This window comes from Thunnus maccoyii, chromosome 23, assembly GCF_910596095.1.
Source record: "Thunnus maccoyii chromosome 23, fThuMac1.1, whole genome shotgun sequence".
In the NCBI taxonomy this organism is placed as follows: domain Eukaryota; kingdom Metazoa; phylum Chordata; class Actinopteri; order Scombriformes; family Scombridae; genus Thunnus; species Thunnus maccoyii.
In genome coordinates this window covers 6,657,862-6,678,921 of record NC_056555.1, presented here as the reverse complement: position 1 = coordinate 6,678,921, position 21,060 = coordinate 6,657,862, and the positions used below count along the sequence as shown (strand labels likewise).

Below are 21,060 nucleotides of genomic sequence, written 5' to 3'. Positions count from 1 at the left end.
TGTGGATTTTGTGCACCCCCCAGATTTGGCCATTTCTATCAATGTCGATAGTGAGCTACAATAACCAAAATACATTGCAATTACTGTAGTAGTCTGTTGCAAATCAATCATCTTGAGTGGCAAAAATGTTAAGCTCCAAAAAAGTATGAGTAACTGGGGTGAATGTCGCATTACCTGACAAGATCAATGGGCTGGTACTTGTAAAAGGCTGAGTATCTGGCCCACTCTTCATGCAGAACCTGATTACAGACAGGAAACAGAGAGAGAGAGACAGGGACAGAGTCAGTGTGGGTGTATGTTGTCATGTTGTAAGTTTACCAGTTGAAAATCAACACACAATTGTCAGAGGCAGAGCTGATCTGGAGGCAGAAATAATCTGATTGGTTGAGGTAAACCTCAGTGGATGAAGCCAGAGAACTGCAGTTTAAGTAACATTATCCTGAAGACAAGTGAAAAACAGAAAAAGAGAAGGAAGATTATAAGGCCTAGCACTCTTGATGTTGAGAGAATATAATCTAGCCCTAATAAATCATCTATAATCATGATTGAATTGATAAAGAGAAAGTTGTTATATATAATTTTCATTCATATTTTAACCAGACAGTTCATTGTTTGCTGTTGCTGTTTTGCTATTGTTTTTCAGTGTCCCAGTTTTTTTGCTCCACTCTTTAAAGTCAGTTTAGAGTCAGTCTGGGATTTTTTTCTGCCCTTGGAGCAGCTCTGCCTCTGAGAAATGTTTATAGAACTTAAACTCCAATCTGTGACAGTGTTCGACAGATGGGAAGGAGGAGCAGTCTACGAATTTTTTTTTTTTTTTAAAAACAGAGAAAAGATAGGAGATGAAGATAACACAGATGAAACCATTTTTTAGAAATGCAGAAGTGTCCTCTTTTTTCAGCTGTTGGAAGTTTAAAGGTGGCTTTTTAAGTGAGATACATTTCTTACAGCATACTAAATGTATCACATTCAAAGGATCACTTCCAAGCTTTTTGTAGTTTTTTGTGGAAACAGTCAGATGAAGATGAGAAAGAGGAGAAGAGAGAAACACAGAGAGCAAAGGAGAAAGTCATAGGTGAAGAGAGTGACATGAAGGAGGAGTCGGTGTACCTGTCTGTCGTTCCTCTCTTCAAGGTGTCCAATGACCTTATAGTCACCCTGAGGAACGAGAGGAGAGGGTGAAAAGGGGAGAGAGGGAGCGCACACAGGCAAGTACACAAAGAAACACCTATAACGGTCACCACACTGTACTCTTCAGAAAACATTTAGAAATGCACGCATTAACACACTCACACAGATACATTTTGATACCCAATAGGTGGGTTTTGCCTGTTTAGGTTTTTATTACTATGAACCATTTTTCAAAGCATTCAAGCATGCTTTCTCAGCTGTCAATCACAGTCTGTCAATCCACACAGGAGTCTGACTGTTTACAAAGGTGAGAAACATGCTATTTAGCTGAACTGCGATCTTTGACTGAAAATAGAACATAGGAAAAGAAAAGGCTAGCGCATGTTGAGTGAACCTGCATGGCCCACTGACTCCATCCAAACCTTAGCTAAAAGCAGGATTGTACTGTTGCCAAAATGCCAAATCGATTTGAGAGTCAACATTTGCTTACTTTGCCAGCCTGCTCACCTAATGTTAGCTCACTGATGGGACATGATTCGGCTGTGGCTATGGCTGTGAAGGAGCTGAATCAGAGTCGGCTGTAACATCGGGGCTGCTAACTCTCACACATTGACCATGAGGCTCACGCAATTGACACTTTTGAAATGCCCTCAATCTAAATAATCTAGACTAGTGCAGGTGGCTGTTGGTTAGGTGGTGTAGAAATGCAGGAAATTTGTTTTGAATTACAATTTTTGTCTGGGGACCCACAGACCCCTCCGCCAATTATGTATCTTTCTAAGTTTGCTCCCTCATTTTAAGACATATCCAGGCTTCCATGGCGATGGATGACCTATTTCAAGCAAGCCTCCCTGCTCTGCAAGTTGAATATTGTAGTGAAATGAATAGAAAGCAATGGGAGCCTCATGGGAATCCCAAACCACACATACTCACATCGTGAATAGGGAAGGCAGCGTCATATACACCTTTTGCTATCAATGTGCTGATGCCTGGAAGAGAAAGAACAGAGACATACTTAAGGACAACCCTACCAGGGAATTGTAATGCCATTCAAATCATCACTGAACCTTTTATGTACCTTTTATACAGATCATGTATCCTCTGGTAGAAGACATGATATTTTACCCTTTATTTGACTTGAAACTTGAGTGGGAGGGGAATGTTTTCCTCCAAAAATAGGTTTGGCTGAAAAGTGAGTTTGAAACTAGAAATTCAAACAGCCGGTGAGGCAATAGTTGAGTCACTGGCACTGACAAACAACTGTGTACACATTTACACTTATACCCAACTAAGGAGTGGGTTTACACCAAATGGCTCCAAGATGCAGCATGAAATAAAGTGGTAGCCCTTGTAAATGAGCGCCTTCTGTTATTTATCTTACATCTAGTGCTGAAGACTGCTCTACTTTATTGATTCCTGAAGATGACATCGCACTAGTTGAGATTCAATGTCTTGCTCAAAGACACTTCAGCAGTGTGGAATTGACCTTGGATTTCATTAATGGTAAATAAATTTCTCCAATCATATAGCAGTTCCTTATTGTTACTGTCTGAAAATTTTTCATATTCATTTTGATCATGGAGGCTAAAATTCAACAGAATTTTAGTTTAATTTTACTCTCCATGACCAACCCAGGTATAAAAAAGTGACTTTGAACACTAGCTGTATCTGCACTCCATTAGGCCATACCCTGCAGCCTGCACCGATTTAATTCTGTTTTTCAGTGTCAGGCAGACTGGGATTAGGTTCGACGCCACTTTTAGTCTTTCGAAAATTTCATGTGGGAAGCGATGGCCTGACCTGTGAATACAAGGGCGGACACTGACACATCAGATGACCTAACACACAAACCTGACTCTTTCATCAAAGTAATTAATCAATTAATTATCAGTGCCTCAAAGGGGACGGGGAACTATGCAGTGATTAGCCGTGCTATTAATGAACCTCACGACCAACACGTACTCACTCACGCACGCACAAATGCATGAATGCTCAACTCAACCAGCTCGAAACAACCACAACTCCCAGAGGCCCCTTGCTTCAATCTCAGCCTGACCCAGGAAGTATGACCCACTTGTAGAGGAGATGGAAGAGAGCAACAGAGACAGAAGGAGCGGGCTCTGTACATGTGTGTGTGTGTGATAAATGTATATACCAAGAATGAAGGGGAAAGAAAAAATAGAGGTTAAAGAGATGCAATTCTATTTTCTCTCCCCATCCTTCCCTGCAGCTCCACCAGTACCCGCTGGCTGAGACCTTCTGCTGTGATGGGCAAGCCAACCAGACATATGGTGGACACTGGAGCCTCATATGGGCCTCATATATGCATAAGCAGCTGTTCTCAGCATAAAGAAAGATGAAGGTCTGCACACTGTAGCTCCCTTAGATGCAGTTTATTGAGACATCCACCAGTGACATTTTGAGCTACATGCTTTTCTTCAGACAAGGTCTTTCTTTTTGTCATTATTTCTTTGGTCCAGCACCTGTTTGAAGTTTATTGGATGTGCGCGTCTACGACACTTTTAGCTGTTATCAGCATGCCATTAAAATCTACAGATATATAAATGCTAAGACCTTAATTAACCTGAGAGAACAAAATGCTAAATGACTTGCAGTTCATGGAGAAAATCCCCACGGAGATTAAGATGTCTGTTACAGACAAACAGCGGTGCACTCATTTTTGAATCAGGTTGAAGTCTTTTAATGTGTTTCTTAGTAATTTGAAGTTTTAACTTTTAAAGTAAGCTTGGACCCTTAATTGCTCATGTCCCAGCGGACATCTGCGGTTGCAGGAAGTGTTAACGAGGGTAGCCTCTTTCTAGTAACAGTCAGATGGGAGCAGGGTGGTGCCAGAAAGCAAACAGGCTCTGCCTGCCGTTCCCAAACATTTTAGGGGTTTAAAAAGATGTTGGTCTCATCCAGTTATCCAATCATTGCACTTCTTGTTTGGGTTGCTGCACTCCACTTTACTTCACCTCCCCACTGGACTCCCACAAGGCATATCGATATCACCTCCCATTTCACCTGTAGTCTATAAGACACAGTCCAGGTGTATTTTAGTGTTTAAGTGCAACCATGAACTGCAACTGATCTCTGACCTCACCCTCAAGTGTCAGACCTGAAGATGTTACACAAGTGTTCCACTACACCTGCTTTCACTTTTTACTCTTTAACCAATCTTTTTAGTCATTGTTCATACTCATCTTCATATTACATGACCTGTTGCAGAAATGTTCATTTTCCAGGCTGTATGAGGTTTTGAAGCAAAAACTCCCAATCCAATCAAGTTTCATGTTTCAATATACTCAAACCTTATATTGACTGATACCTTGAACTACTTTTGACTTGATGGTGGATGTCACTGTGATCTATGAATGAATCGGTCCAGGCTCATAAAGCCTTGTTATTGACCCCAAACAAGCAACTGCTTAAGCATGTTGTTATCCCAGTATTTAGCATAGTGATACATGACCTTTCTTGAACTTCTGCTCTGTTTAGCAAATTATCCCAGTACATTCTCAAAACGAGACTGTTTTTAATCAGTTATAGGCCAACATATTTCAACATATTTCGATGCTCATACCTACAGCAAGCATATCAGATCCAGCATAACTCCAACTGGTGTCGTTCATACACAGACACACACAGCCTCGCCCATTAACTGTTTGCTATTCTCACCTATGGTTTGACAGGTTCGTACACACACTGTCCGTCTCAGGATCTCGTACACCTATGAAAGATGTGAGACAGTTAAACTGGAGATATAAACTAATTATGGACAAAAAAACCCTACAAAGGAGAAACAGATAAGATATGAATAAACACTTACTATTCGGCCCCTTGTGGCGTTGTCAAAGAAGGTGTCTTTAGACGTGATGTGGTACCTGAGAGAGGCACAACCAAATAATTAAAACACTGTGTGAGTGCCAAATGATTACATTGTCTGTGTGTAGATCTTTATGCAAGCAAGTAACAATGTTAATTATATCTCTAGCACTAGGATAATAGCACTAAGATAATTGGGAATCCTATTGGTCAATTGAACCTGTTAGAGCATCTCTACCAGTAGTTTGTGGAAGTTGCACAGACTACGGGAGCAACAGTAATCAATCAGGCATACAGGATTTTGTTCTGATCAGTTGGTATGTAAGTGTATGTATTCTTCCCGGTTTTGTAACAGCAAAGTAAGGCATAGTAGTGTGTGCGTGTGTATGTGTGCAAGGATGTTGGTGTCTGTGACAAACAGAGAGGAATATTTCAGTTTTTGTCTCACAGGTGAAGCTTGTCCCTGGAGAAGCAGTGTGAGAGAAACTTGGTGCTTCCGTGGTCCTGATGTGGTACTTTGGGCTGGAAAGGCTGGTTCAGTTTCCTCCACACTGTGCTGATACTAGTGCTGAAACCACCTTCCTCTTTAAGTTCATAACTCTGATGAAACACACAGCACAGAATTATTCAGCTTATTACACAGGTGACTTGCACTTTTGTCCAAAGTACCTTACTGTTCTAGAAAAAAAATACATTTTTAACATTGAATGGCCCTGGAGATATGAAACCCTGATCCAATACTAGTAATACTATTAGAATAAGGCTGATACATTCAGACAGCACATTGGACTTCACCCCAATATTCTTTTCTGAATTTTTTTCTTGACATTAGTGGCTGTAAAAATAAGGCTTCACTGTTTGTGGGGGACTGTCACCAAAACCTTTACCACTGGTGTTTTTATATTGCTGAAACATTTTCTGCTATCAAATATCTGGATGTGTGCTGTCTATCTTTGACCACTTATCCACAGAACTAACATGAACGCTGCAAAAAACAACTGCAATAAAAATAAAAACTTCTTTATAGAGGTTCTGAGATCTTACCGTCTTGGTGGGAACTTTAATCTTGAGAAACTCAGCCTCACGACACAGTACCGGCCAGGGCGCATGGAGACGGGTGAAGCTGGGGCCGTGGGTTTTTAACTGAAAAGCAAAATGTAGAGATACAGTATAATCTTTAAGTTAAAAAAATGCAGTCTGGACACTGACAGGAAAAGGAACTTTAAGGGATAGGTTCACAATTTTTCAAGTCTGTCCTACATGAACACTGAAACTGGTTTTGCTCCCTGTAATCATTCCTCCTGTTCATACTGACTGTTAAAAGATCCTGTCCGAATGTGCTTACAATGTAAATGATGGGGGACAAAATCCACAGCTCTCGTTTTGAGCAAAAATGTATTTAAAAGTTTATCTGAGGATAATATGAGGCGTCAGCAGTCTGAGTTAGTCAAATAATGTGAATATCTTCTACAGATGGTTTTACTAAAAAAATCCCTCGTGTCTCGTCAGACAGTGTTTTCCTGTCCAGCTACAGAGGAAGTATAGTAACAAAGAGAGGAAATTTGGCACAGAAAAGGCAGTAACCTTGAAAGTTAATGGGCCTCATTCACAAATATGTGCATAGAAATGTTCTTACTTTGCACACAAAATAAGTGTGCATGCAAAATTACCATCAGATTCATGACACACGACACCAGCCAATTTTGTTCTTACCATTGTGCATATGTTAGTGAATCAGAAACATTATAAATTGACAGACTTGTGCTCGCTATCGGTAATTAGCATACTACCACACCCCCATTTCTCTATATAAGGAAAACTCTGTTGGAGTAGTGCAGCAGTGGAAAGAAAGTGTCACTCTTTGCAAAGAGGGCAGTGATGGTAAAAATGCAGAAAAAACTTTACTGCTAGTGAAATGCAAACAATAGTTTCAGAAGCAGAAGCCAGAAAAGGCAGATTTGGCTGGTAAACATGTCATTGGCACAACCGTTTGGAGCCTTATTTTGAATTCTGAAAGCAGACCACCCCTCCCTGTGCCACTACTGAACTGTCAGGCTGTGAGGAACACTAAACAGACTGCTGGTTAACCAGTTGCATATATCACAGCCAAATCTGATGGGGGATATTAATCACTGTCACATTCCAATATGGAAATTAAGCTACTGTCATCTAAAAGTGGGAACAGGACCATTTTAATATATTAATAATTTCATTACATTTATGATGATGATTTATGGATTACAAAGTCTTAGCTATTAATTTCATAATTAGCAAATTAATTGTATTTTTAGCAATTTCACACTTTTAAATGTATATTTAGGCCCAATCATTTTTTAAATAATTGTGGTTCTAATATACTGTTTACATTGAATAAATATTGACTATCATTTTTTAAGACTGTGGGACATTTATGATATGTGCGCATGCATGATCTAAGGCACGGTTTAAGCACAGATTTGTGCATACGCACTGTTTGTGAATGAGGCCCATTGTCTTGATTTCACTCATTTGGATGGCTGAAGCCTCAAATAAACTTTTAAATGCATTTTTTGTCTACGCTGTGGATTTTGTCCCCCATCACTTACATTGTAAGTGCATTATGAAGGAATCTCTAAATCATCAGTATGGAGGAACAGGAGGAATAATAAAAACAAGAAAAACATGCCAATGTTCATTTGGGCACATGAATATTGTTTTAATACAGACTTGAAAAATTGTGAACATATCCTTTAAAATATTTATGCTGTCATGTTATGTGGTCAGAAGAACATTGTACTGCAGCTCGGTTCATGCTGTGCCTATAGCTAAGTAAAAGCTGTTAATTGGTCATCCTTGTTACATTGCACTCAGTCATGTATGGTAAATGGTAAATGGACTGTACTTGTATAGCACCTTTCTAGTCTTCTGACCACTCAAAGCGATTTTACACTACAAGCCACATTCATCCATTCACACAAACATTCATACACTGAATGGGTACAGGGTCTACCATGCAATCTCCCAACCTGCCCATCAGAGGGAATTAACCATTCACACACATTCACACACTGATGGCACAGCCATCAGGAGCATGTTGGGGTTCAGTATCTTGTCCAAGGACACTTCGACATGCAGACTGGAATCAAACCACCGATCTTCTGATTAATGGATGACCGGCTCTACCTCCTGAGCCACAGCCGCCCCAAAGTATGCAAGCTTTAACAATGGAAGGATTATGTGTATTTGTGTACATCAACATTAGCATGTCTTGGCCAAAGTTTTCCACCAAAAAGTTATTTTTTATACTCTGAATTTTTTATATTTTGGGAATTATACTATCAGATTGCTTGGCTTATACTACCTGTTGTATAAAACAGAAAATCCAGACCATCTGTTAGTTCTGCTTTGTAATCAAATGTAACCAGTAGACTCTGTTTTAGCAATGTGCTGCACTTCGCTGTAGTCAAATTTCCTCTCAGCTGCTTTTATCTCTAGATCTCAAAATTGGCCTCTGGAGCTGCAGCTCAACATTTCAAATGGCACAGTACTCCACGATCCAAGTTATCCTTTACATCCGACACCCAGACACATCCAATCCCTGCCATCGCCCTGACCCACTGAAACACTTATGCTAACCAGTTTGGCCAGCAGCATGACTCTGGTGTATAAAAGATAGATGCAGCCTCTGTCGCTCAGTCCTAAAGCAAAGCCCGGAGCACTTTTCTTCACTGCTTTGTTGTTGCAGCTTGTTCCTCACACATTTGCTGCTTTTTCTGTTCAAGAGCCAATCAGCATCTCTTCCAAACAGAAATAATGTATTTATTGTATGTAAAATAAAATCCTGACTCATCTAGCCTGTTCTGCTAATGAATAATGGTCCATTACCCACACTGTAATTATTGCCTAATTTTAAGATGCATTAACAAAATTTGCTAATTGCTGGCTACAAATAGCATCAAGAGGTATGTGATTAAATTCTTAATATCAAATAACAACCCTGTTCATTTAGAACAGCAGTGAAACTCTTCTTCCAGAATATATGTAGCAGCCGTTACAGAGCTGGTCTTCAGTGCGAGTGAGAGTGTAACCAGAAATAAAAGAGAGCAACGCCAGCAGGGGACGACAGCCAGGTAACCGTACCCTCCTCAGACCCCCATCAGCTTCTGTAAGAGGGGGAGTGAAAAGAGAAAGGTGGCATGGCAAATGATGGAAACCTGAAACGATTCCCTTTCTCCTCTCTCGACTCCTACTCTCCTGACATCTTTCACTCCCCCTCAACCTCCCACACCCCCACCCCTCCTCATATATATTACTGTACCTTCTGCTACCTGCTAGACACTGTTTCACTGACTGGTTGACTGACTGGCTGACTCATGTAACTGTCATTCTTACTCCTCTTATATTTCATTATCTTCTGTCTCACTCACATCCGCACTGTCTTCTCCTGTCCTGAGAAACAGTGGAGCGTGTAGCCAACTGCTCTTTTAATGAGTGAAATATTTCTTGTACAACTTATTATACTCACAATAAAAATGTTTGTAGGTAAGTCCAGTTTTATTTTAACTTCTATTAAAGACAATCTGAATACTGAATAAACTCAATGATGCATGGGGTTTGAAGCCTGATAATAACACTGATTTATTTATTTACTTTTGGCTTTTTTCTGCTTGGAAGCAGTTGTTATTTTACTCTGACCAGTTAGCTGTGAGTGACAATCATTCGAGCTAATTTCAGTTGACACAGTAGCTGCGGTGTAGCTGTTGCTAAGAGCAACTAACAATTGTCATGTCGATCAATGAATTATGCAGATTTAAGAGTTGTTATTTATATTATAAGACCAGTTACAACAACCTGTATCTGTGTCAATCTCATTCATGGTTGTTGTCATTTTTGTGGCCAATTGTTGAGTCATCCAACCAGGGAAACAGTCATCAACATCAGACCTATTTGAAACACTAATAAATTGGAGATGAGGGCAGCTATTAGGAGCTAGTAAAAGCTGCAGCGAAAGTCCATTATCAGTGCACATTTTGTAGATGTGAATTTGTATGAAAAAGTTTTAAAGAGGAAAAACCTCAGTTAAAGTTTTCAATTAAAGAGTAACTGCAACTAGTCTAATAATCCAGCTCACACTACTGGTGACAACATGCTTTTTCCACAACCTGTGCAGCAGTGATGTACCATGGCAGATTAAACATATATCTTAATATCATTACTGTAAACACAAAACATCAAACACAACTGTTGAACTTTATCTCATGCAGTGGTATTGTGAGAACAAGTGGTTTCTTCAAATTATATGACATTTCCCACATTGCTGTTTCCTGCAGATTTACCTAAAATCCGACCGGGTGACTCTAAATGTAAATCTGCAGAGTAGTGATAGCTACCAGTCTTCTCAGCAATAGTCTTGTTAGTTCATAATGTTTATTATTAGCAATGATTTCTTTATGATATGTTAAAGTGCTGATACCTTGCTAATACCCTAATTAGCTCCCCTCCCTCACTTTCTTTTACTCACCTTCCACCACCATCTATATGTCTCCCTCTCACTCACAATCCTCTGCTCCCTCACCCCTCTTTTTCCTCCTCCTCCTCCATCCCTTCCTCTTTTCCTCGTCACCCTCCCTTCCCTTCTTTCCTATCGCTCTATCAAAAAGGATATAAATACCTTTTAGTCTGGAGAAGGTTAATTAGTATAGGGATTTCCAATTAGCTCTTTATCTCTGTAGGGGGGGTAACTAGGACGCAGCCGGGGGCATTTTTAGGTGGGTGTGGGGGGGGCATCGAGTAGGGGGTTCATCGAATAGGAGAGGGTGATCAGTTGGGCGATAGAATGGCTGGGTAGAGAGTGAAGCTGTGAGTGGATAGAGAAGCGAGGATGTGAGAATGAAAGACAGATAGAGACAGGGTGAGAGGGAGATGAAATTAAGACAGAGACAGAGAAAGATAAATTAAGACAGAGACAAAGAGAAAAACAGCATGAAAGGCAGCTATAAGCTGAAGTCAGTGAGGTGGGGGAATGGCTGTGAGGGGGTTGACATTAAAGGATCTCCTACAGCTCTGCAGGTGGTCAGATGTAGGGATCAACCTGGATACACATTTACCAGATATACAACTGCAAGCTACCTGTTGCATCACACAAATAAACATCCATCTGAGCTGATCACTGAAGTGGACTAGTACTTTTCTTAACACAAGCAGCAAAATCTGCTGCTATTTATTTCTAGATGATAGATGATCACAAGATCATGAGGAGGATTTATTGCCCGTGTTGAAGACCTTGGTCTGATATTGGTAGAATACCTCATATTAATATAGTGACACATTCACACATTCACACTTTGAGTCATAAAATGTTATTTTATGGACAAGCCTAGGTACAAATAGTTTGAGATGTCACTTAAATTTATGCAATGCAGTATGACATAATACAGTATTAGATTTAAGTGAAAAGGTTTATGCAGAATAGATATAAAGTTCTTCCTTACTAAGATTTCATCTCTAATCAGTACCTTGAAGTTGTTAACTGGCTGACACCATTTTTAGTTTTTAGCCTCCGAGTTGCTGTGCTTAGGCTCTCATCTCTTTTAATTCACACCCTCAAAAAAAGTTTCTATTTCCTTTTGATAATGCCTGCTGCCTTTCAGTAACTGAACAATTTGTTCAGGGCTTCAATTTCCTGGTTTTCCTGAACAGTCAAATCTAACTTGCCTATAGGTGTAAATGTGTCCGTGTCTGTCTAGTTTTAGCATTGTGATAGACTTATGACTTATCCAGGGGGTACCCTTGTCCTTACTCAATGCATTCTGGGATAGACTTCAGCCCCCTGTGACCCAAAGCGCTTTAGAAAAAGGACAGCTGAATGGGCTGTTAAGATTTTGCCAAATAATGTTTGCTTTGCCACACGTGCTTAAGTGTTTAAGCAAGGTTTAGAATAGAAAGCATGTGGGGGGGGTGAGACACTAAGGTTTATGTGTTCAAACATATTTCTCTATTATGGATGATTATATATCAAATATTCTCCACAGTATCACAACTGTTGCAGAACTTCTCAAATGCTAAAAAAACTCATCCTCTTCCTATTTGCACATTCAGTAATTATCAGTATTGTGATTAGGACATTTATTATTAGCATTATAAGGATTATTAGCATTTCCCTTCAACGCAGTGGTGTGAAGGACTTGAGCAGGCAGGTGTAGTACAGAGGAGTGTGTCTCTTAAACACTTTGCAGGGAGAGAATCATTCTCTAACAAAGGGAGATCTTACTGAACACTTAATCCTGCTCACTCTGTTTCCCGAGCCCCTACAGATTGAACTCTTTAGAAGTCCCAGCTCCACTTCTTGAATTAACGTCTTCCTGTGATTTAATTAAAAGTGTTCTGTGAGAGGATGTCCCTAAGAGATCAAAGATCAACTCAATAATCCTCAGACACATTCAACAAGTTTGATATTTAAGACACTTTTTCTAGAATGCAATTAATCTGAAGTCAAATAGATTGGACACAAGCAGGGTACATTTCACAGCCTATTAACAGAAAGACAGTACTTTGGGTTTGCATACTTTTATATGAAATTATTGTTTTTTATCATCATTAAACCATTAATTAGCCATCATCCACCCCATGCCCTGTGTGCCAGTTTTATCCCTCTAGAGCTACATCAGACAAAATTTATATGGGAACAAAACACCAGTTTACTCACTCAAAATTGCAATGTGTAACAATGTTTCCAATTCCCGCTAACTGATCCCCAATCATGTCACTGCCATCAAAACACCAGCTCCAACAAGACTGTTTGACATGTGTCCCAAAATATTTGTCTAAAACAATAAAAAAAAAGAGTGCAGCAGCACTTTTTTGTCATCATCACCTTTAATTTCCATATTTCAACCTGCTGTAACTAAAAAGCCAATAAATAGCAGATTTGTAGTAAATTAAAATTTGAGGTTCATCATTCATACCAGAGCCAACCAAGCTCTTAGATTAACCACAATCCCTCAAAAAGCACTACAGTGTCCATTAAAACCTTTTGGCACACATTTAATTCCCCCACAAGCCAACAGGTTGACAGTTACTGCATTTCTGTGATGTAAATCAATTAATTTCAAATTAGAGAATCTATTTCCACTGCATCATTCTGTGCAGATAAAATCCTTTTTGAAACCGATACCGTATGAATTAAGTAGATTATGATATTTTAACTTTGATTTGATACATCACTTTCTATTATTTTGGACTTTATATTGGATATGGATGACTAGTTTTCTATTGTGTGTATGTCTCTAATTGATTAAGTGAGCAACCAACCTACAGGTTTTATCAGACGTTGCCAGCACCTTCTAAAGCCCGAGCTACACACTGACGGAGGGAGCGTAACCACGGTTGTCAGTCATTTTGTAAGAGTATCCCTCACTATATTCAAATGGGGGGTATTGGAAGGCAAGTCTTCCTCTTTATACTGACAGCTCTCAGCAAGCAGATTCGATCGACCCCTCAATCCATGAGATAAGGAGCTATCAGTCAGTCAGCTAATCTCATCCTGGCTTAGGCTCCATAGCCATACTGTCAACAATCTGATTAATACTAGCCTGCAGACCACACGCACTGCCAACTGGCTGCCTGCCAGCCAACACACACAAATGCTCATGCACACACACAGTCACATGTATTAATCAAAATAGGTATCAGGTACTTTAGTATGTCACGGCAAAAGTCCTACAATCTTGCATTTAAACTGCAAATAATTCTTCCCTGACCATTGTACCCCACTGGAACATACTGTTAACCACACTGTCTCACTGTTCTTGTTTCTAATTCTTAGTATTACAGATGAAAACAGTTCACAAAACTGCAAGACCATTCCTTGCAGCTTCCGACAGCTGAACCAATACTTATTTTTGTCAAATGAGTCCTCTCAGTTTTGGAGCCAAAGTGCATCTGTAGTTCATTTGGTAACAAGTGGAACTTTAACAATAACTACATTTGTGCAACTCTGTGGCAGGAAGCCTGCAGGCCCACTACAACAACACAGAGCACACAGACTGTGTGTTCTGCCAAGCGCCTACTACACACACACACACACAAACCAAAAGCAGTACTAAACTACACACACATTCACATACACACACATACTGGTTGCTATGTAACACACAATCACAGTGAAGCAATTTGTACATGTCAATACAAAATTACCCCTTTCAGGGTAAATTAGTAAATCGATACAAAGAGGTCAGTACAGCAGCTGTGTTGGCTACATCGACTAGAATTAAAGTCTGCCAGCTCACATGAAACCATCAGGCCCTAGTGTGGAGTCCAAATCCAAAATAAACAGAATCCCAGCTACATACACGAGGTGGTAGGCACAAAATAACAGAAACATCATATGAAAAAAAAGAGTTTAGCTTGAAAGAAGCTAAATCACAATTAGCGAACAGCAGCAAAGGTGATCCTTATTCAGTAAACTGCCACTTAGCAATGTCAATCAGCCGTAAAGGAGGTCAGAGAATCAGCACTTTGAATGTGAGTTTTCCAAGCAACATGAGCAGGCCTCAGATAGGAGACACAACTGGATTTCTATGATGTGAGAGGAAGTAATTATATTTGAAGAGACGATACAATGAAATGCTTTTCAGTTCACTTCAAATGCTCCGAGTTCCAGAACTTTCCATTAGGATTCAATGATGCCTGCAATAGAAGTGTTTCACATAATCGTGTTTTTCATGAAGCCCTTTACAGTATATTTGCTCAGCTATATGTTTATGAATGCTATAAGCTTGGGACATGCAAACACTGTTCATGACAGAGCTGCTACTGGTCCTGTAAATTAGCTTGTTGGATATAGTTTGCCCATACAAAACAATCACAAGTCTTCACAGTTTAGGTTGGCTGCATTCAACACAGATCCATCACTACAGGCAATAGATATTGTTGTTAAAGGTTTCCTTTGTCTTTCTGTAAGTGTTTCTGGATGAAGGAGCAAGGCTAAGTGACTCATCACTCTTGATTTTTTTTTTCATTGCTCAGGTTTGCAGGTTTTGTGCAGCTTGCACGAAGTTATGCATTTTTTGTGTGTTGCCCTTGGATACAAGCTGTTTCTGACACAGAGCTCTAACATTCAGTCCGCCTTTCCTTTGGTGAGCTTCAGTTTGTCTGTTTCAAAGTTTGTTTGACCTGCTATTCTGCTTTTATTTTCCACATTGTGCTCATGATAATTTTTACCTTTTTGTGGTATCTGTTTGTACACACATGGAAAATGGTTTTATTTATTTGAGGCTCCATGTCTTCTTTGTCCTGAGAGCTCAAGGGGTCAGGGGACCTCTAAACCAGAGTCTATATAACAGTGAAAGGGCTCACACATTCATGTCAAGTTGAAGCCTAAAAAACTGGAAAACTAAAGGAACTGTGTGAAAACAAGTTGGGGATGATTTTAGGAGCGTTTCTGCCCTCTGGTTTTCTGTAGGAAGTTTTAGAGCTAATGTCCTGTGTTGACACCTTGCAATATGGGCCCCAAAATCCACTGGAGGAAGGGAAAATAGTCTGTTTTTTGGTCATTTGAACAAGAGGTTAATTTTCATGTAGTAGTGTAGACAATCATGAGAGGTGCAAATGCTTGGACCTTAAAAACATGATTTGATTACTGACTTTTGAATGCAAAATGATGCTTTCTGTAAGCAAATTGACCCAGAAATTAGATTTGGATGACTGTGAAATGCCATATGCATGAAAAAATGTGGTAAATTAAGACTACTTAATGATCATTTATATTAAATGATCAGATCAGAAATATTTAGCTTATATGCTGTAGACTTCAACTGAGAAGGCCTAATTGTACATCATATTCTATTGACATACAGTACAGTTGGATATATTTTGTATTGTACTGTTGGTTTTAATTAATGTATCTGCACTGTGCTGTTGAGACAGGTGGATGTCTTGTGCCTTTGACTATGAGCGTGCCAGCACTTTGTTTGCCCTAAAGCTGATGCACACTGATCAACAGCATTAACTAAATGATTTCTCTGGGTTGTGACGCACATGCTCTGTTTTCCATGTAGTGTTTCTGTTATTCTAAAAACACTGTATATAAAACAGACACGGGAAATAAAAGATGCATTTTAACGTGTAGTGGACACATTCTCGTGACACAAGGTTCTTGCTCGTGTAATAGGCACCTTATATCCTTAACAGCACACCAAGTCTCACCCACCTCTTCCCTCTACATCTGAACCAGGTTCCTATGTAGGCGCTCGCCCTAAATAGCTAAAGACAGTTACATCAGATCATGTACAAAGGTCTATCCTGTAAAGTCAGTAAAACCTATAGCATGTAGTCAGAGTATCAAACCATGGGATGTTGACATTACAATCTTGATTACCACTACAGGTATTGTGATAAAAATGAATCATAAATTGATCATCTTTATTATCAACTTGTGTGAAGACAACTAGAATGAGTGTTCTAAATTAAATGTTTCTTCTTTGTCATTGGACTTGCAAAGGAACATTATGATGGTTTAGCATGATTGTGACCATTGCCTCCTGATGGTCTACTTAAAGCTGCACTAATCAATATTAGAAATAACAACTGATGCAGCAGTTCCCCTCAGCTTTAGCATTTTAATGTCTTTTAGCTCATTGTTTCGGTTTGCTGATCCATATCCAGCCATAGCAGACAGTAGTTTTCTGCAAAAAAACTCCACTGTACAATACCTGCCCAGTTAGTTACAGCAGACTAACAAAGTTAGCAACTAGCTAGTGAACAAAGTGCAGCAGTACAAGAGCCAGATTTTTTCCTCAGGAGTTGGTGGAAACCAAAAACAGAGCTAAAAGCAGAGCATATATTGGACTTACATTTATCAGGTGGCCAGAAACACAACTCCAAATGAATGCAAATGTAGCCGCGTGTCTGCTGAATATGTAAAAGGGTAATTGTTTACCTAACATGTTCGCCATATCAACTAAAGTAATAATGTATTTACAGTCTGCATTACCCACAGGTGCCAAAAAATTCAATTGATGCAGGTTTAAGAGCTTAATTAATTGTTAGATTAATAAATTACATTTCCAGCCCGGACAACAACAGGTTTCAGTTCATGAAAACCTGACATTAAAATCAACAGAAAATCAACATCCATCACAGTGACAATTAGGGCACCTATAATTGTATGACAAAGAGGTTAACAGCACTGTAAATTTTTGAATCATGTCAATACGATGCATTGAAGAATGGCTGTAAACACACTCACATCTCTGTCTCTCTCTATCTCCAGGCCGGCCTCCACCAGATTGGCTTCAAACTCCTGTCTGATCAGACGCATCTCATGGTCAGCAGGCTCCGTTGGTTCGTTCTCTCCTCCACCTCCAAGCTCCATGAACACCTCACCAACACTCACAGCCTCCCCTGATGGAATGCCGCCTCCTCTTCCTGCCGCCACATCCGAGCCCGCCGATTGGGGAAAGTTGCCATTGGAAACAACAGATAGTCGGTCTTGTGAAATTGAGGTGCTGGTGGGAGATCGTAGGGAACTGTGCCGTCGCTGATGGAAGACCAGAACATAGTCAACTTTCCGTCGGCCGTCAGCGAAGTAAAGGCCTTCTCCACTGACCTGTGGACTTGAAGCTGAACTGACGACCTGTAGGGAGCCGAGAGAAGTCAAAAGGGAATGTAAAATATACAGTAAGTACATGCTAACAGAGTGGACCTTGCTAGATATCTACACAAAATGTAAGTTGAAAGTTTCTTCCAATCACCTCCATCATTTGTTTACAGCAATAATATTAAGGTATCACACTCAATTTAACATATACAAATTGTTGAAAGACATCATACACAGCACCTTTTAAGCAGCAGTGAAGTTATGTAATAAATGTTTGAATGAATTTAAACATCTACTGCACTGTCAGCACACGCAAGCAGAAGTGGCTTTTGGCAGGTTCTCAAAAACACTGAAGTGAGAACCTTCAACAGCAGAGTGGGCAGTCAGCTCACCTTTGGCAGTTTTATTCTTTATTTAGACCGAGGGAAAGTAGAGAGGAGACTAAACATGGAGGACACAAGAGGGAAGCTCTATAGGCTCTGGGCATGATGGGAGAATTTTAGACTTACTAAATGCAGATTTCCTTACTGCGGTAATCAGGAGGACAGGTTCCTAAAAAATACTGTTGTGCATCTGTACCTAACCATCAAACTAGGTGTGTCATAACACACAAACAAAAATGACAACGGCGCTAATTTTACATTTTATATTGAATGTTTTAGATGGAGATAGATCAATAAATTGACTATGAATAACCTTATCCATAGGTATAATATAACTAGAAAATGCATTTCCTGTCGAAAATGCGTGTGAATGCTGACGGCTGAAATAAATCTGAAATAAAGTATTGCTGAAAATATTACAGGCTTTTTCAGCATCCTGTACAACTTTTCTGAATTTGGTTACCATGGAATATTACATTATGGCAGTTAATAAGTAGTATGGTGGTGTTTCACTAATGGCCACAAGGTGGAGCTATAGGTGCCATGCGTCAATATGTCGTGCATATTCTCATGGAGAACTTGTGTACCAAGTTTCATTTTATTGAAGACAACAGAATTGTAGAAATATGTTATAATGTTACAGTAGCGCCCCCTGTGGACAGAATTGTATCAAATGTCACACACTTATGCACTGTGGCTGTATGTACAACATTCCCAAATTTGATTGCAATCGACTTTAGCATTGAAGAGTTATGGCCCCTTAAATGCATCAGGCCACGCCTTCAAAATTTTGGTAACCTATTACAGACAAATAGTAAGTAATATTCAAAAACAAACTCATACGTCATATTCGGGGTCATCTAAATATGGTATGCACCAAGTTTGGTGAAGGTTACATGAGATATGTGCCAACAGAAGCAAAAAATGTGTTTACCAAAGAATCCAAAATGGCGGGCATTTTTCCGGGCACAAATGGGCGTGGCCTATATCAGTCTAATCAGCTTCATCCGAGGAATACAGTGTGCAAATATTGTTTTGCCACGCCTCGCGATTTATGAATTATTAGCCAAAATGTAAAGCACGTAATAACTGTCCACATGGTGATGCTATAGGTACCATGTTGTCCCATGCATTTCCACATGGGACACCTGTCCATGAAGTATGAATAGCACTTTCAGTTTTTGAGATATCAACTTTTAAACATTCCTCCCATAAACGTTCCAGTATGAATTTTAATATTTTATTAAAAATTGGGTTATATAAAATCACTGGAATATGCTAGAAAGAAGAAAAGTCATAGCATAAATGTCCTTAAAGGTACCATTAAACATAAAAATACCAGAAACCATTCAAATATCTTTGAGTGGTTTCTGGTATTTCAAAGATATTTGAATGGTACGGAAGAAAAAATAAAGATTTGAAGAACAAAAGTGGGAATGCTTGTCAGAATTCATACTAATAAACATCCTCTTGTTCAAAACCAGATGAATTGTTTTGACCTGACGACTCTTTAAAGTGCAACATTTAACCAGAAAAATACTAATAATGGATTGAACATGAGTTCAAGTTCATAAGTTTTACTCCAAGCCACTTCAATGAAGAAACAACCTACACGAAACCATATATAATGCAATTCACTTACATACATTTGATGGATAAATAGATGATTACATGCCACGTTTCCTACATATTAGCTTAATTTTTATAGATAACGTTCGGCTAAAACAGGATAAATGTCAGCGGAGGTGGCTTTATCTTTGTTTCAGAATTCAGAATTTTTTTTACCTGTGTGGGTAAAAATATCTCGTTGCCAAATGATTATGACAACTATTACAGCGGGTCGTTCAGAGGACGTCACCACAGATTGGTCTAATTCTATCGCTTCAGAGCAAACAGGTGAGGATAGGTGAGGATAACTAAACTCAGGGCTAAGAAAGGCAGTACTGTGGTACTCACTGGGATCTTGTCTTCAGTCGGGGAGGTCTGCATGCTTTTGCGCTTTAAAGACACACAGAGAAGTAAAAGGACAAGAAGCGCATGAGTGAAAGTTGGCGGTTTTCGCAGAAAAAAACAGCCCGATTCACCATCACCACCTTCATCCCCATCATCCCCGAATGACACCGGAGGTCACTCCAATTAGTCCACAGTCCAGCAGGAGCGACGGCTCATCTGCAGCAGGTTTCATTGTTTTGTTGAAGGAGAATCTGTCAGATTTAACAGGCTGCGCACACGGGCTGATCACATGCTGGTGATACCCATCTATCCAACTGTGCGATCTGGAGGCTGCCTGCGCACCGCCGGTGCTTTTGGCACGGGAGTGTGCCACACTGTAAAAAATGTTCGTCTTCAATATGTTTTATAGTCTTGGCGCTAAGTCTCAGAATGTCGTTTTAATTACAGAAAATCAACACATCTCTGTCAAACTGGTGAAAAAGTCAAATGATTTTCCATGTGGTTTCAACAATTTTTAGGTAGTCTATTTTGCGCGATGCTCAAATCACCTTGACTGCTACAAGCTGATCTGTAATAAAAGGGGAAACTAATTCGCCCATTCTGAAAGATTTTTCTCAATTTGTTTTATTAAAAATGTCTTTTGCACCAATTTTTCGTAAATGGCAAGTTAAGATGGATATTTTTTGCAGCGTGGAGAGAGACAGCAGCCATAGACAGCTCACTGGTGAAACTCGGAGAGACCTTTTTTTCCCAAAGGCTACATCATGACATCATCACTGAAACATTCATATTAAAATGTATTTAAATAGTTACTTTTATTCCAGGGTTATATATACGGTATGTCTTAATACATCTGCTAATTAATGTGTATTTTAGAAGAAATCATCCACAGTCTACCCAATAGACTTTAGGCACATCTCACTTATGATACACACAGATGCCTTCTGAGGCCCCACTAGACTTTACCATTTACCTGTCTCTAATGTTAATGTCAGCCTTAATCCTCAAAAAGTCCTTTCACTAACATCAACCTTGATCCTTTGTGTTCACACTTTTCCAGTTTGAGTTCTGTTGAACTTTTGAGGGACAATAGGAATAAACATCTTAGAAAGAAAACCTTAGATACAGTTTCCTCCATCATCATCACAGATTATAATATCTTAAGTTATTTTAAGTAGATTTTTTTCTACTTAA

General features: G+C 39.5%; 1 protein-coding gene across 2 annotated transcripts in view; it reads right to left on the bottom strand.

Moving 5' to 3' along the window:
• The window catches only part of ano2b (anoctamin 2b), a 66,459-nt gene extending 46,240 nt beyond the window's left edge, over window positions 1-20,219 (bottom strand). For both annotated transcript variants that reach the window (XM_042403888.1, XM_042403889.1), the window contains exons 1-9: window positions 19,870-20,219; window positions 17,180-17,566; window positions 5,998-6,096; window positions 5,402-5,553; window positions 4,958-5,012; window positions 4,807-4,858; window positions 2,062-2,117; window positions 1,108-1,155; window positions 175-239 (exon numbers count right to left, since the gene is read on the bottom strand). In XM_042403888.1, coding sequence (XP_042259822.1) covers window positions 175-239; window positions 1,108-1,155; window positions 2,062-2,117; window positions 4,807-4,858; window positions 4,958-5,012; window positions 5,402-5,553; window positions 5,998-6,096; window positions 17,180-17,566; window positions 19,870-19,902 — 947 coding nt within the window. In that variant the 5' untranslated portion in view covers window positions 19,903-20,219. The remainder of the gene's footprint in view (window positions 1-174; window positions 240-1,107; window positions 1,156-2,061; window positions 2,118-4,806; window positions 4,859-4,957; window positions 5,013-5,401; window positions 5,554-5,997; window positions 6,097-17,179; window positions 17,567-19,869) is intronic.
• Window positions 20,220-21,060: the final 841 nt, after the last annotated feature.